Source organism: Phallusia mammillata, chromosome 3 (genome assembly GCF_965637545.1).
Source record: "Phallusia mammillata chromosome 3, kaPhaMamm4.hap1.1, whole genome shotgun sequence".
Taxonomy (NCBI): domain Eukaryota; kingdom Metazoa; phylum Chordata; class Ascidiacea; order Phlebobranchia; family Ascidiidae; genus Phallusia; species Phallusia mammillata.
In genome coordinates this window covers 12031452-12045792 of record NC_137254.1, presented here as the reverse complement: position 1 = coordinate 12045792, position 14341 = coordinate 12031452, and the positions used below count along the sequence as shown (strand labels likewise).

The 14341-nt window shown below is 38.3% G+C and overlaps 1 protein-coding gene across 1 annotated transcript; it reads right to left on the bottom strand.

Moving 5' to 3' along the window:
- Nucleotides 1-3939: 3939 nt before the first annotated feature.
- Nucleotides 3940-8304, bottom strand: LOC145220109 (uncharacterized). Its single transcript, XM_080087402.1, has one exon. The coding sequence runs from the start codon at nt 5292-5294 to the stop codon at nt 4500-4502; it is 795 nt and encodes a 264-aa protein (XP_079943528.1). The 5' UTR covers nt 5295-8304; the 3' UTR covers nt 3940-4499.
- Nucleotides 8305-14341: the final 6037 nt, after the last annotated feature.

Here is a 14341-nt window from a genome sequence, read left to right as displayed (position 1 = left end):
AAATCCTTTTTTCTTCCTTTAAACTTCGTTTCAGTTTCTTTGCCATACTGGAGTTACAGGCTAACATGCTCAACTTCACTGGAAATATAATACTGAAGCATTGGTGCACAATGTTGATGCTTACGCAATGATTTTTTGTTTGCAATAAGATAAAACAATTACGTTGCTTTAGGTTTGACTAACCACAGACATTTTGCACAAAACAACAAGAATGCGCGTAGGCCGCACTTGCTGGCCCAATAGGCCGCATGCGGCCTTTAGGCCGCAGGTTCCCCACCCCTGGCCTATAACATGATATGCTGCACATTTTAAAATTAAACAACTTTGAGGTTGCTGTTTTTTTATTTTGTGAATGCACCATCTGTTATAATGCGCTCACCAATAATGGTGATACATCTGGCAATAACTACAGGATATCTGTATGACCTTGGTAGGTGTATTTGTTGACTTGTTTAGCAAGAATTTAAGTGTTTGTGATAACTGGTGTGTAGACGTGTTTTTGCAGAAACCTGCTTATTAAAAAGAATAAAAACAATATTTCATGATTCTGACTAAAATAGTACATAAATAGGCAACTCATTTAGGTAGTTATACTTGTCCACTCTTAACTGCTATGATGTCTTAAATGCATTTATATGCACATGTATCTCTTTGAGATATTGGAATTTTGTTAACAGTTTGTAGTTTGAGAACTCACAACATCAGAAAAAATTTATTCAACACATGTTGCTTGCAAACTGAAAAGTGTAGATAAAATGAGCTAATTGTGAGCTTACTAGATTTATGGTTTGTAACATAGAAGCAAAATAATGTTGAACCTACTACAAAAATAAAACTCTTAAACAGCCATATTTTAGCTCCAAGACTTTGCTGACAATCAAAAACAGCAGTTTGGATCAGCACAAGGTGATGCTGAATAAAGTATTACATCGTCTTGTGTGAAGAAAATAGCCATTCTTGTTGGATTTGCGTCTTAAATATTAATAAATGCATGTAAACTACTTATATTGCACAATAAAACATTTATTACCACTTAATAATGATTTATTTCAATATCAACTGAATAATGTTTTCCCAGTACACATACACTAATACACATCACAGTATACGCATATTTATTGGTTATTACACACTGGAATACATGCGTCCTATTAATCTACAAATCATATCTGAAAAAATCGCTACACAAACCACTAAAAAAAAAATTATCGTAATTTTTCCACTCTCTCTCCATTGCCCGTTTAATTTGCTTTAAAAATCACCCAACCGTTCAACGGAGTAGCGCAATCCAGTGTTTATAGAGATCAGTGGTTGCAACCATTATTTTATTGTTTTGGTAATAAATGTCATAGTTTTGTTTTGTCAAGCTACATCCAAACCCGATTCCACATTATCCGTCTGATAGCCGATGCCTGAAATCGGTCGTCTTGCGCTCATGGTGTTAAAAACAATTTTAATGCATCACATTACGCCACGCAACCTTACATGAACGGTTTGCTCGCCGTGGATTATTTACATCTCTATACTCGACTAAAACTATATGGGACAACAAAACACTCTCACGTAGGTTGTGCATCTATCCGTTGATTATGTAAAGAAGTAATTAATTAATTGGAAACATTTATTAAAAACCAAATTGCCAAGGATGTAGAATAAAACGTACTCATTTTTTTAAACAGACGTTTCGACAAAAAAAAATTGTCATCATCAGTGAGCGTTTTTTATCGAAACTTTTCTTTTTTATTCTTTAGCAATATATAATAAGCATAACTTCCGCCTTGATCGGCATTTTTTAAATTGTTTTAAAAGAAATTATGGCGTCAATAAGTTATAGTGGAGCTGTGCTCTGCAAATTCCGTCAAAATGGAGTTGCTAATTAAGATTTGTATTACTTGTTTTTCTACACAAAACATGCCTAGAAAGCTAGAAATGTGGCCAACTTATACATGTCTAATAAAGGCTAAAATTTGGAGCAGCATCCCCAGAAATTGTAGGCACGAGCCGCCACTGGCTAGTATAAAAGCATTTTTTTGTTTAAAAACGTTTGTTTCGTTACGTATGAAATCGGTTGTCAGTACTTTGAGGTCCACCTCGATAGGAACCCTGTGTATAAAGTATACTGACATCAATGCAGCGAATAGTTGTGTCATGTGCATTTTTTATGTCTTTTTCGCATTTTAAGTACTTGTGACCCCACTAAAAATTGTTTCTGCACCTTGCATATACACCTGTTGCTTAGGCTAGATCACCGCACACGTTTGCGCTTGCTACATTGTTTTTTTTTTACAGCAAACAAAACAATTGCAGTTTTAGCCCTTCACGGGTACCAAGCTAAAAGCAATGGGCACTGTCTGCAGTTAGTGGTGTCATGTTGAATTAACCATTAGAATTTTTATGATTAAGTGCTAAAATATAGCTTGTTCAACATTCTGCTCTCAATTATCGCATTGAAGTTGATCGCGAAACAAGATCGTTTTGATTTTGTCAGCTTTGAGGGGGCGTTTATAAATTACGAACACGTAAAAGGGGCGCTACAAGAAAAAAAGGTTGAAAAACACAGACTTAGCTTATCACATTTTTGTAATTTAAACTACTTCGTTAAGCCTAGGTGAAGTTTAAAATACGCCAACCTGCCCATGTCAACACATTTTCGACACAATGTTAAAAAGTTCGCTAACAACTTACGAACATAAAAGGTGCCTTTTTTCATTTGTCAATGCACACGTGTTTACATTGTTCTCCTGCGTGGAGTTCGGCAGCTGTTTTCGTCTAATCGTGCGCATACTAATTAGGCCTATAGGGTACAAATATGCCAGAGAAAAGTTACATGCATGTTTTGATTCATAGATGTCCAAGTACATTTTACTTTGTCATGATCTAATAACCATAGCTCACACTTCACACCTTCAATTCTGTCCCTTTTTCTGACTGATATTTAAATTAACTTGTAGCGAGATATTCGAGGTTCACAAAAATAGAATACCACAATGTAGGAATACGACGCGTAGGACAAGAGTAAAAAAAGAAGGCTATCTGTCCCGTTCGCTGGAGGTATGCAAGAACAAAATAATCATAGGGAGAGAGGCCGCTACATGATTGTACATTGCTACTCAAAAAGAAATCACCACTCAAAAAGACACACCACTCAAAAAGAAAATCAGGAAATAGCAAATTTATGTGGCCTGTAGTCTGCTGGTGTCTTAACCGTAAAGAAAATTATGTTCCAGCCACCCAAAGCTATATCCTTTATAGCAGCGCTTCCCAACCGGTGGGCCGCGACGTTCTTTTTGGTGGGCCGCGTAGCTTTTCAAACTATTACCATCCTAAAAATTACACAGTTCAAAAAAGTTACACAGTTTGTGTGAACGTACTTTCAAGTTAACTATATTTCTCTAAAATAAAATATTAGTCCCTATGGAAGCCGCTTAAGATTTCACGTTAAGCAAAGCTTTATCACACAAATAAACTGCAATTGTTACGTCATAGCAGTACCTAAACTGCAATTGTCGCATCACAACACCACTTGTATTAGTAACTATAACGAAATTGAACACACGAAACAGTCTTAACACTGTGAGCTTGTCTCCCAATAAATTCCGACTTGATCTCGTCATGTCAAACCAGCAAGTAAGTATTGCTTCTGCGGTTATTATTTTTCTTTCTTAATTTTAGTTACTTTTTCATTGTGATTTTATCGCAATATTAAACGGTGGTCCGCCAAAATTTTTTTTTTAAGTGGGCCGTGAGCTGGAAAAGGTTGGGAAGCACTGCTTTATAGGTTGTGCGTCGTTGACGTTGAAGAGAATACGTAATATGACTCGGCGACTAAACACATCTTAAAGTATACAAGACAAACACGATATGACGTAGGTATAAACTTCTCTAGTCTTGGTATGGGTGAAACCCTTACTGCAATGTTTCTTAACCTTTTTAGCGCTCGTACCCCTTAAGCTTTCATGACATTTTCTTGTACCCCCTGTCTCCAATGGTCGACGGAAGTAAACAATAATAGGAATTAAACTCAGTGTATTTATAACTTACGTGTTGAATGCATGCATTAAAATAGTCTTGTAAGTTCAACAATATTTATAGCACACTAACAATCACTCAATTGAAATCAAATACATATAGCAAAGTAACTTGTTACGCGTTCTTCACAAATATCCTTAAATAGCAAATAATTTTACAATGACTGACGTACCCCCTGGTTAAAAAACCCTGCCTTAGCGTCTGTCTCAGTGTATGCGTCTCAGATAAGTCAGCAAACGCGAATGTATAGTCAAGTTACAACGTGTTACAATAACTCGGGAAGAATAAAAAAGCAAATCATTAGGTACTTGAACACTACCTTACGACATTGCAACATATGTTTTAATAAGAATGTTGAAAAAAATACGCAACTGACAGTATTTCTGGCTAAAATATTTTACCCAGGGAATTTTGATAAGGTTCTGGGTATGAATCCTAACATGTTTGGCACTAAAACATTCGGTCCAAAACTAATATTGACGCGGATTTTCTTTACTGTGAGTCAACATGTGTATTTTTATTGTTCCCATTCGACTAAATTCTTGTTCGCAAACATTACACGGATAAAGTTTATCAACAGTGTGAGTTATCATGTGTGATTTCAAATGTCCGACTTGGCGAAATCTTTTTTCACAAACATAACAATGGTGAGGTTTCTCATCAGTGTGAATCCTCATGTGCATTTTTACTCCTACTTTTTGGCCAAAGCTTTTGTTGCAAACATTGCATCGATGTGGTTTTTCACCAGTGTGAGTCAACATGTGTTTTTTCAAATCTCCAACTTCACTAAACTGTTTCTCACAAACCACACATCGATGTGGTTTCTCTCCAGTGTGAGTCAACAGGTGTCTTTTCAAATGTCCAACTTGACGAAACATTTTTTCACACACATCACATCGAAATGGTTTTTTTCCAGTGTGAGTCAACATGTGTGCATTGAAATTTCCAACAGTACTAAAACTTTTTCCACAAACATTACATAGGTGCGGTTTCTCTCCAGTGTGAGACAACGCGTGTCTTTTCAAATGTCCAACTTGACGAAACATTTTTTCACACACATTACATCGATATGGTTTTTCTCCAGTGTGAGTCAACATGTGTGCATTGAAATTTCCAACAGTACTAAAACTTTTTCCACACACATTACATAGGTGCGGTTTCTCTCCAGTGTGAGTCAGCATGTGTCTATTTAAATTTCCAACATGACAAAACCCTTTTGCACAAACAAGGCATCGATGTGATTTCTTCCTTTTGTGATTCATCATGAAAATTTTAAGGGTAAATTTACGTCTGAAGCATATCTCATATAACCCACATTCATAAAGTTGTTTTTTGTCTCTTTGCAAGGATGTTGTAAGTTTACCGATAAATAAAATTTCCTCGCAGCACTCGGACACGGTTGCTTCGAGTCCAAATTGCCGTCGTTCTTATCCTACTTATCAAACCAATTTGTCAGTTGAATCAGGATGTCGGCTTCTAACGAAAACAATTGAATAACATTTGATGAATGCTAAATCACATGCTGACAACGGAACAAACAAGCGTACATTTTAAAACACAACTAAATGGAAAATGACGGTTAGATCTACATATTTGCAAATTTAATTCGTCATGAAACAACGTTCGCAATATTCCAAAATTTAAATTAAACTAGCATAAAGAGCGTCAAGCACAATTTTAATCTCGTGAATTATAGTTTCACGACAGTGCAAGGAACCTGATTATGAGCAAATGCTTGATCTGACTTTTCGACTTTCTTATAGAGTTAAGTTGAGTAAGATTGTTGCTCTTCAGTTATAAAAGAAGCTACAACTGTCTTATAAAATGCTTCACCATGTAGTGGATTTCATAAACACAAATGATGTTATGCTTATGCATGTGTACAAACGTTCAGCTAATTTATACACTTTTTTGATTAACACTTGTCAATTTACACAGTAAAAATCCGACACTCGACTAGCTGTAGGACTGCCTTTTTTCTTTGGGTCACAGGTCACTGCACTCCTTTACTGTTGTGGTGTGGCAGAGTCTGACAGTCGAAAGGTTGCCAGTGTTTTTTACACTTTCGCATTATGGTCTGAGTAATAGATCCCTAAGATTTACAAAAATCTTTCACCAGACCAAAAACAAACATCAACCTGCCCAGTGGACTGATTAGTTTTACAGGCACACTGTGTGTCCACAAATCATCTCGTTTTCGTTCTAACCAAGCAAAGGGCGTGTTTAATCTGGCAACCGGTGGTACTCGACGAACTGTATGTCTGCTGCCTTTTTTCTTTCGGTTCCAGGTCAGTGCATTCGTGTTTGCTATTGCGTTGTCGTGTGCGGTCACAAGTGGTTCTCAACCGGGGGTCCGCGGCAACTTCTGAATTTGCACGTTATGAATCCGACAAAATTCGATTGCCGACAATTATCTTCGTTTTTTACAACAAGCAGGTTAATCAGCCTTGTTATACAAGACAACCAACAGTCCATTGTGACTTGTATCGCCATTGTTAATGTTACAAAGATATTTATACAAGCCCTTAACGCATGATGACCGGCATTTGTTCTTTATTGTCTGTTAATGGCCGTAAGCAGCGTTTTATCTATGAACTATGTCTAAATCGAGGAAGTATATAGACAGTTACCTAAAACTTGCGTTTACCTCGGCGTCAGGCGTTGACAATAATAAACCGCAGTGCGTTTAGTGTCATACTGTACTAGTAATGAGTCAATGAAGCCGTCCAAACTAAAACGCCACTTGCAGCAGAAACATCCTGAACATGCAGCTAAGGACTTGTCGTTCTTTCAACGACAAGAGCACGTTTCAAACGCCAAAAATTGGTGGTTATTTTAACCAACAAGACACTGCAAGCTTGGAGACATCCTTTGAAGTTGCATTACAAATTGCCAAGCAAAAAAACTCACACTATCGGGAAAACACAAGTTAAACCTTGTGCTGTGAAGTTGGTTAAGTTAGTTTTAGGCTAAACAAGCGCAAGAAAAATTTAACAAGTTTCTTTGTCGAATGGTACAAGTTGTACCAATTGTACCGTACAATTAGTCGACGCATTTTACTTACGTCATCAGTCGTCAAACGGCAGGTTGTGAAGGAAATTAAAACTTGATGATTCAACGGATGTTGCATCATGCTCCCAGCTTTTGGTTTTTGTTCGACATGTGCGTGAGAAAGACGAAAAGAGGAATTTTTGTATTGTGCAGTTTTAAAAACTACCACAAAAGCTGTGATGAACTGCATAAACGGCTTTTTTGTGAAGGAAGGGCTTCAGTGGGAAAAGTTGTGTGGTGTATGTACAGGCGGAGCTCCAGCTATGCTCGGATGTAAATCGGGGTTTCAAATGAAAGTAAGAGAAAAAGCTCCCAAAGTGAAAGGAGTACATTGCATGACACATTGACACGCACTAGCTTACAAAACGCTTCCAGCTTACTTGAAAGATGTGCTAAATTCGGTGATCAAAATGGTAAATTTCGTAAAGAAACGTGTCACTTCTCGTTTATTTAAACAACTGTGCAAAGATTTGAAATCTGACCACGAAACTGTTTTATTCTATACTGCAGTATGGTGGCTTTCGACAGGAAATTTGGTTACCCGCTTGTTTAAAAATTGAAAAAAAAGATGACTTTGTCAACTACTTATGTGATGAAATATGGCTACAGGGACTTGCTTATTTAGTGGACATTTTTGAACAATTAAACAAATTTAACCTTAAACTTCAAGAAACGAATACAAATATTCTGCAATGTAAAGATGTGTTATGTGGGCTCATGGAAAAGATATGGAACTGGAACCGAAAAGTCAATCTCGACAACTTCGCAATGTTTGAAAAAGTTTCAGAATTTGAATCTGCTGGTGTCAGCGCACAATTAAAATCAGACATCATTAAACATTTGCAATCGCTTGAAAAGGGATGAAGCTTTTCCGCGCAATCCATTTTCTGCGATGGTTGACGTGTCAACTGTGCCAGAAGATATTCAAGACGAGCTTTTGGATTTAAGAAACGACTCCGCTTGCCGGACAATTTACATGGAAAAATCTTTAACTCAGTTTTGGTGCAGCATGCTTTAATCCTTTCCCAAGGTATCAACATCAGCGTTACGACTACTTGTTACATTTGCTTCAACCTACCGTTGCGAACTTGTGTTTTCTACCCTTGTCCACATAAAGTCAAAGGCTCGCAACAAGCTAGACATGGAAAATGATATGCGCCTGGCAATTTCGAAAACACTTTCCCGTATTTCAAGACTAGCCTCGGAGCTGAAACAGCAGAAATCTCATTAAGCATGATAACACGAAAATTGCGAGCCAATCATTTGCGCACAAGACAGGACAGGTTTGAAATAACTTGTATGGTCGATTTACACTTAATTCAAAAGGCAAAATGGATTCAAATTTATATGGACAAGGAACGGAACCATTTTCCTGCCACAAATTTCCCACAATTTCAGATTTTGGTCGAGGCGATCTTGTGTGCGCACATGCACGTGTACGCTGGGGTATTCGTAGACCCTTTGTGATGATTCTAAATGCTCGTTTTAGATACCAATTAAGTGATGAAACAAGCGACCGGTCTTCTCCTGATAGTGGCGACCCAAAACGGTACCTTCCAGTCTCCTCGATATATATTAACGGACACTCGGCGCAGGGAATGGAATGTACAACACCTCGTTGTTCAAGGGTAGATATTGATAGGATCTTTCGGGTGACTCAGTAGCTTGCGGAGAGTATTGGCAGGTTGGACGCCAACCGCTACGCCGAACAACACCTATGCAAAAACCGATTTACTATGGTAAAGAACAAAACAAAATCAGTAAAAAACGGTCAATGTGGGGAAATGAACTTACCGTCTAGAACCGGCTGATGGTTGATCGACGTTGAGGGTAGCAGCATCGCAAATACCAGTCGATTAATAGCATCAAAGTCGTCAAGAAATCAGACACAAGTTTGGTTCTGCACTTTCCGACACACGAATATTCTACTCGTGTTGTTCGTCTTTGTTCTGTTGATTTTCAGTTGTTAGTTTGCAGTTCGAGGTCAGCATCACCGTGTTCCTTGTCACCCTCCCCTGGGATACAGCTCTCATAAGATGGCTGGCTACCTTGTTTGGTGTTATTTCGGTGTCGCTTAAAAAGAACAATTGCATATAAAACACCAAATGCAATCAGAACAGGACAACTACCTTTGATATGATGCAATTTCGATCTGTGATATTCTACACCTACCAATCGTGCCATCTCCGTATCCACCGGACTGCTTGCTTGTACTGTAAAGAAAAGAAAAACTTTTGCACTTGGTTTTCTATGGGCGAATTACCCAAAATATCATCTAAACCACCTTGCACCAGTACCGTCTTCAAACAATGAAAAGCCACCAGCATCACCCCACTTTCCAGAGCAATTGGTAAGTTGACGCGTCCAGTTTCGCAGTCGGCTTGCAATAACAGTCGACGATTAAATTCAATCTGTCGGCCTGTTGGGTTTTGAGACACACTGTCGTGCTGCCTTAGTCTTTACTAGATTTACAATGCAAGATTAAAATTAAGCTGTTAAAAATAGGTTTCCAGAACAGAGCCGATCACTTGCAACATCGATGATTAAATTTAGGGAAAACAGCTTGCAATGCAATGCACGTAATTTTCAGCTTCCACAGGGTCGGTCGGTTTTATACCCGGTGAGCAGGCTCTTGGGTTGCCACATCAAGATGATGATAAACTTGCACGCATAGTTTCTATTTATTTCAACGCGATTACGCTTGATAATAACACCCCAACAATAAAACTTGCAACTGTAGCGTATGTCGATTTTCGACGAGACATACGTACAAGACAGATTCAACATCTAAGAATAAAATATGCCCTTCACGTTGACCGGAAGTAATCATCTGAAATGTTAATGTAAGAGTAAAATTTGCAAATTATGTTTTGCTTATGCATTCCGCTTTCTTTTCTTTAACTGTGCAACAATTGCCGTTTGATCATGATGCTTAGCTAAAACTAAACTGCAGTGAACGATATTTTGGCTATCGAAACAATTGTCCCTGTGGCAAAACGCAGAGTGTAAAATCGTCTCCTATTTGGTGTTAAGGCAAGTGTTGGTTGACTTTCTGTTGATTTTCCCACTGTGACGTCAAGGAAGTGGACGGAAGTTCGAATGCAACGAGTTAATGTTTTTAGTAAACTCGTGGAGAGCAGTTTGAGTAGGAAAAATACTTGCTACTGCGGTGAAACTGTTATCTGAAACAATGGCAACAGTTTCATTTGTCAATGTTATTTCTTTTCCAATGATGTCAAATCCAGGTAAATTTTTGGACAAAACTTCGTTTCAATATTTATTCTTTTTAATTTCACCTTTCCCCTATTCGTCCCGTCGTCATGCTAATGATGAGTCCGTGGTCGAGACTCGTTTTTATGAGTCCCCTTTTTGTCTGTATTTTTTTCGTCTAACGTGGATTTGTTCCCACGTTTTGGTCAAGAAAGAATGGTTCAAACTTTTTCAAATTTACGCAGAAATGGTGAATGTGCATTTTGAATTTACACACAACTTTACCCCCCCCCCCCTTTTTATTGGATGCACCCATTTTCACCCCTTAAACCCCAAAAAAATAATAAGTTTTAGGCCAGAAATACAAGCCCTAATGTGCTGAAATGTTAAACAATTGTATGCAGTAGGTCATTCGTTTAGTATTTAAAAATTTGCCTTAATCGGCCAAATAGTTACTTTTACAGCCTATAATATGTGTACACTGTCAGTCAGATAGAAGTCTCAACTCTCAAGGGAGTAATTCACTTGTTACGATTAAGTCGTGTGAATTCAGTGGGAGTGCTCAGCTTGACGACCGGACGGACGTTTCGCGAGGCAGTGGTGTTGGTGATTAAAATCAGCTGTTTTTGCGCAGCTATGCTATGTCGGTTTATCAAATTATCAAGCACATTTTAAGTTTTGGAAAATTGTGTTTAAAAACTGACGTTGAACGACAACATCAAGGTACAAGCAGGAGATTAAATTGGGAGTATTTTTCCTGTTCTTATTTACTGTTTTTTTGTAATTGTATGACAATAAGGATGCAGAAAGAATACGAACAAAATTTTTGAAGTTGGGTTAAGTTTTTCAACTATTCTAGTTTCCAAATTAATTTAACGTCAAACTCGACCATTTGTACGGCAATGTGTAGTAGTCACTTAGTGAGTTCGAGATCAATACCACTGGCAAACTTAAAATTATTATTCAACAATCAAAATAAACATGTTTCCCTTCGTGAATTTTGAGTATATTTTGCCGTAGAATACGTCCCGATGGAAGACGCTCGTTAAACCCGCGGTAAATGAAACTCGCCTAACGTAAACAGCAGTGGGGTTGTTCGGAACGTTTCCTGTTGGAATCCGGTAGACAGAGCTGGGGTTCCCGAGGAAAATCATTTACGACGATGGAAGCGTAACATCTGCTTTCGTCAGGTCGATATAGATGGTGGTTCGCTGCGGAAAACGTGATGACACTGCCTTTGGACCTGGCTGATCTGAAAAGACCGAATCCTACGGCACGTTTTTCATCTTTTGTATCTGACCAACTTATTTAGCTAACTGGTATGATACTAAAAGGTACATCTGAGAAAAAATAAGAGCAAAAGTGAAACTTGTCGGTCTTGTGGTATTTCATCCTATACTTAAGTAATTTGTCACGGTGCTGACGTAACAGGTTTTATTGGATTGGCAAAAAACGATGGGTAAACTTTGGGTCTTTCTTTTTGGGTTTTATAATAATCCTTTCCGATCGCAGTCATGTCGAAATATTAATAACAGTATACCATGTCTTTAAAATGGGCCATCACTGAGCTTTAAGCGATTTGCGTATAGCAGAAAACACAAGATCAAACAATCTTAGTCTGTCAGTTTTCCTCCATCGACTCTTGTCGGGATCAATGATTACCTCCAGGTTTCTGGAAAATGACTGATTCAAAACGGGAAGGGCAGACTATTGTGAGTCAATATGTTAATTATCCGAATGTGGTTCGAAAATACTATTTTGTGTTTGCAGGTTCAATTGAAAATTATAATGTAAAATGAACAGCAAATTTATTAAAGCATTTTAATGCGTTTCTTTGCAATAATCACACAACCAAAAATCGGTTTTCTTAGCCAGATTTTTAGGAATCCGTCCCTCGACACAACCTGGATGATACCAGTCTTCGTCGTTGCAAGCTGAACGACAAATACAGTATACAGTAATCTGAAAACTCTCACTGTGGCACTTTGACATACTTTTTCTTTTAATTTAGTCTTTCTGATGTACTGTTGTCTTTTGAACCCACCATGACACACCACTTTTCGCAAACTTTTTTCGCCGACTTGCACGTTTTCTGGAGGAAAACCCAAACACACAGCGACTGCAAACATTGAAAAAGGACCACAATTTCCATAATTATTTGATTGTTTGGTAACACAAGGAAAAATACAATTTAGCTGTTTATGTTCACATGAAACAAGTTTGGATCAAATGAACTGATCGTGTTGGAGCTGTGTGCTTTAGGGGCGCTGCCATAAACAACAATCGTTTGTTTGGTGAAAAAATATTAGATACAGTTACCCAGTGATTTCCGTGTACATTAACGATTTGGAATTTTTTTTGTGGGCTTGTAACCGGGTTGTTATTATCCGCATACTTGAAGAAAGCCAAACAACTCTGTAAACCCATAACATTTGGAAACTGCTCTGCCAACTTGTGCGTTGCCGATTCGATGTGCGAATCACCTAACCATCCATCTGCTTGCAGCAAATCCGAATAATCTTGAGAATTCATTAAAAATTCTGGTATAGACGTGTCAGCACAGCAGCGTCTCGCCAAACAATCTTTCGACATGCGACGGGTACACAACTATCATGCTTTTTGTGTGAAATCTGTTTTCTTTTACTCGTACAACTATACTTCCGAACAAGTCCAAGATGCGTATCTGCATAAAGCTGTGCAAACTGATGCAGGCTCTTGAACCTTCTTCCCTGGCACCTGAACTCTTGCTGAATCTTTTCCTTTATACCTTGCGTTCTATATTGTCTTTCGTAAGTTTTGCACCTTCACAAACATGTGGGAATAATTTTTGTAAGCAAGTGTGTCCCCGTGTGCTCGAGATCCCCGAGAACCTGACCGTAACCAAATTTTCGGAAGATTGTATTTAATAAATTTTTCCCAAAGTTCTGGACAAAAAATCGTTGGTACCGTCTGGCTGTATGTTGTCTGTGACTATTTTTTGTAAGTTATCAAATGATGCGTCGGACGTAACAGCTAAAGTTTTGCCAATCAGGACATCGTCGACGACTATTGCGGCTAACTTTCTGCTGCAAAATCTTCCAGCTACTCTGCGTGAAGCGGGTCTCGCGTTGAAAACAAAGTTGTCATATGTAACACAATTTTTTCTTTTTCCTCCATGGAGTCTGCACAAGTAAGTAGGCCCATTATATACATGACTTCCTGTCGACGTGTTTTGACTAAACAAGTATTTCATGTTCTTGATTGTGTGCCTGCAACACAAATGCAGAAACGGCTGTGGAAGCATTTCTGCGGTTGCCTTACCTGTTACAACATGAGTCAAATAGGTTTCCAGACTTTCCTCAAAACATTCAAAACAGATTGAATCAGGGGAACACTACCGTCGCAAATTAAAAGTCTGGGCGCGTTTTTTCGCAAATTTTGTTTGCCTCTTTTTTGTTTGTTGAATTAATGTTTTGTTGTGAGAATTGGCGATGTACGTTCCTACAGCAATCGGTGCTCTACCCTTGTGCGAATGGCGTACGAAGATTGTATGCGTATCAACGCTTTTTACTGACAACGCCTGTAACTTCCTGTTCCAAGAAACTGGGAAAAGTTCGCAACGTCTGACCAAAGTATAACAGAACGCGGCTCGTCCGATCATTTTATAACAAACCTGGGGGCTTTTGTGCCTTTTTTTGTCCATCAAACTTTTTTTGCAACGCCTCCTCGGTTATTGGTGTGCTGCTTTCTTTGAAACAGTCTCATTTAGGGCTAAATCTCTGTTGCCTGACTCAAAAACATTCTCAGCCAGTTTCTCATAGCTTTCAGAATATGGATTTTTCTATTCAGCGCGACGAGAACCACTCAAGGGACAAGCCACGGTGTTTTATGTACCCGCTGTTCGAAACGTAAAATTCCTTTTCTGTCTAGGTCTTTTTAATCAATTCGAAATGTTCACTGACAAGCACCAAACCTACACTTTCAGTGACACGTGAAAACAAGTTTCGAATCGGATGGTTTGAAGTCTCATTCATTCATAGGCAGAAAATACACAAAATTTCAGTATCGTATA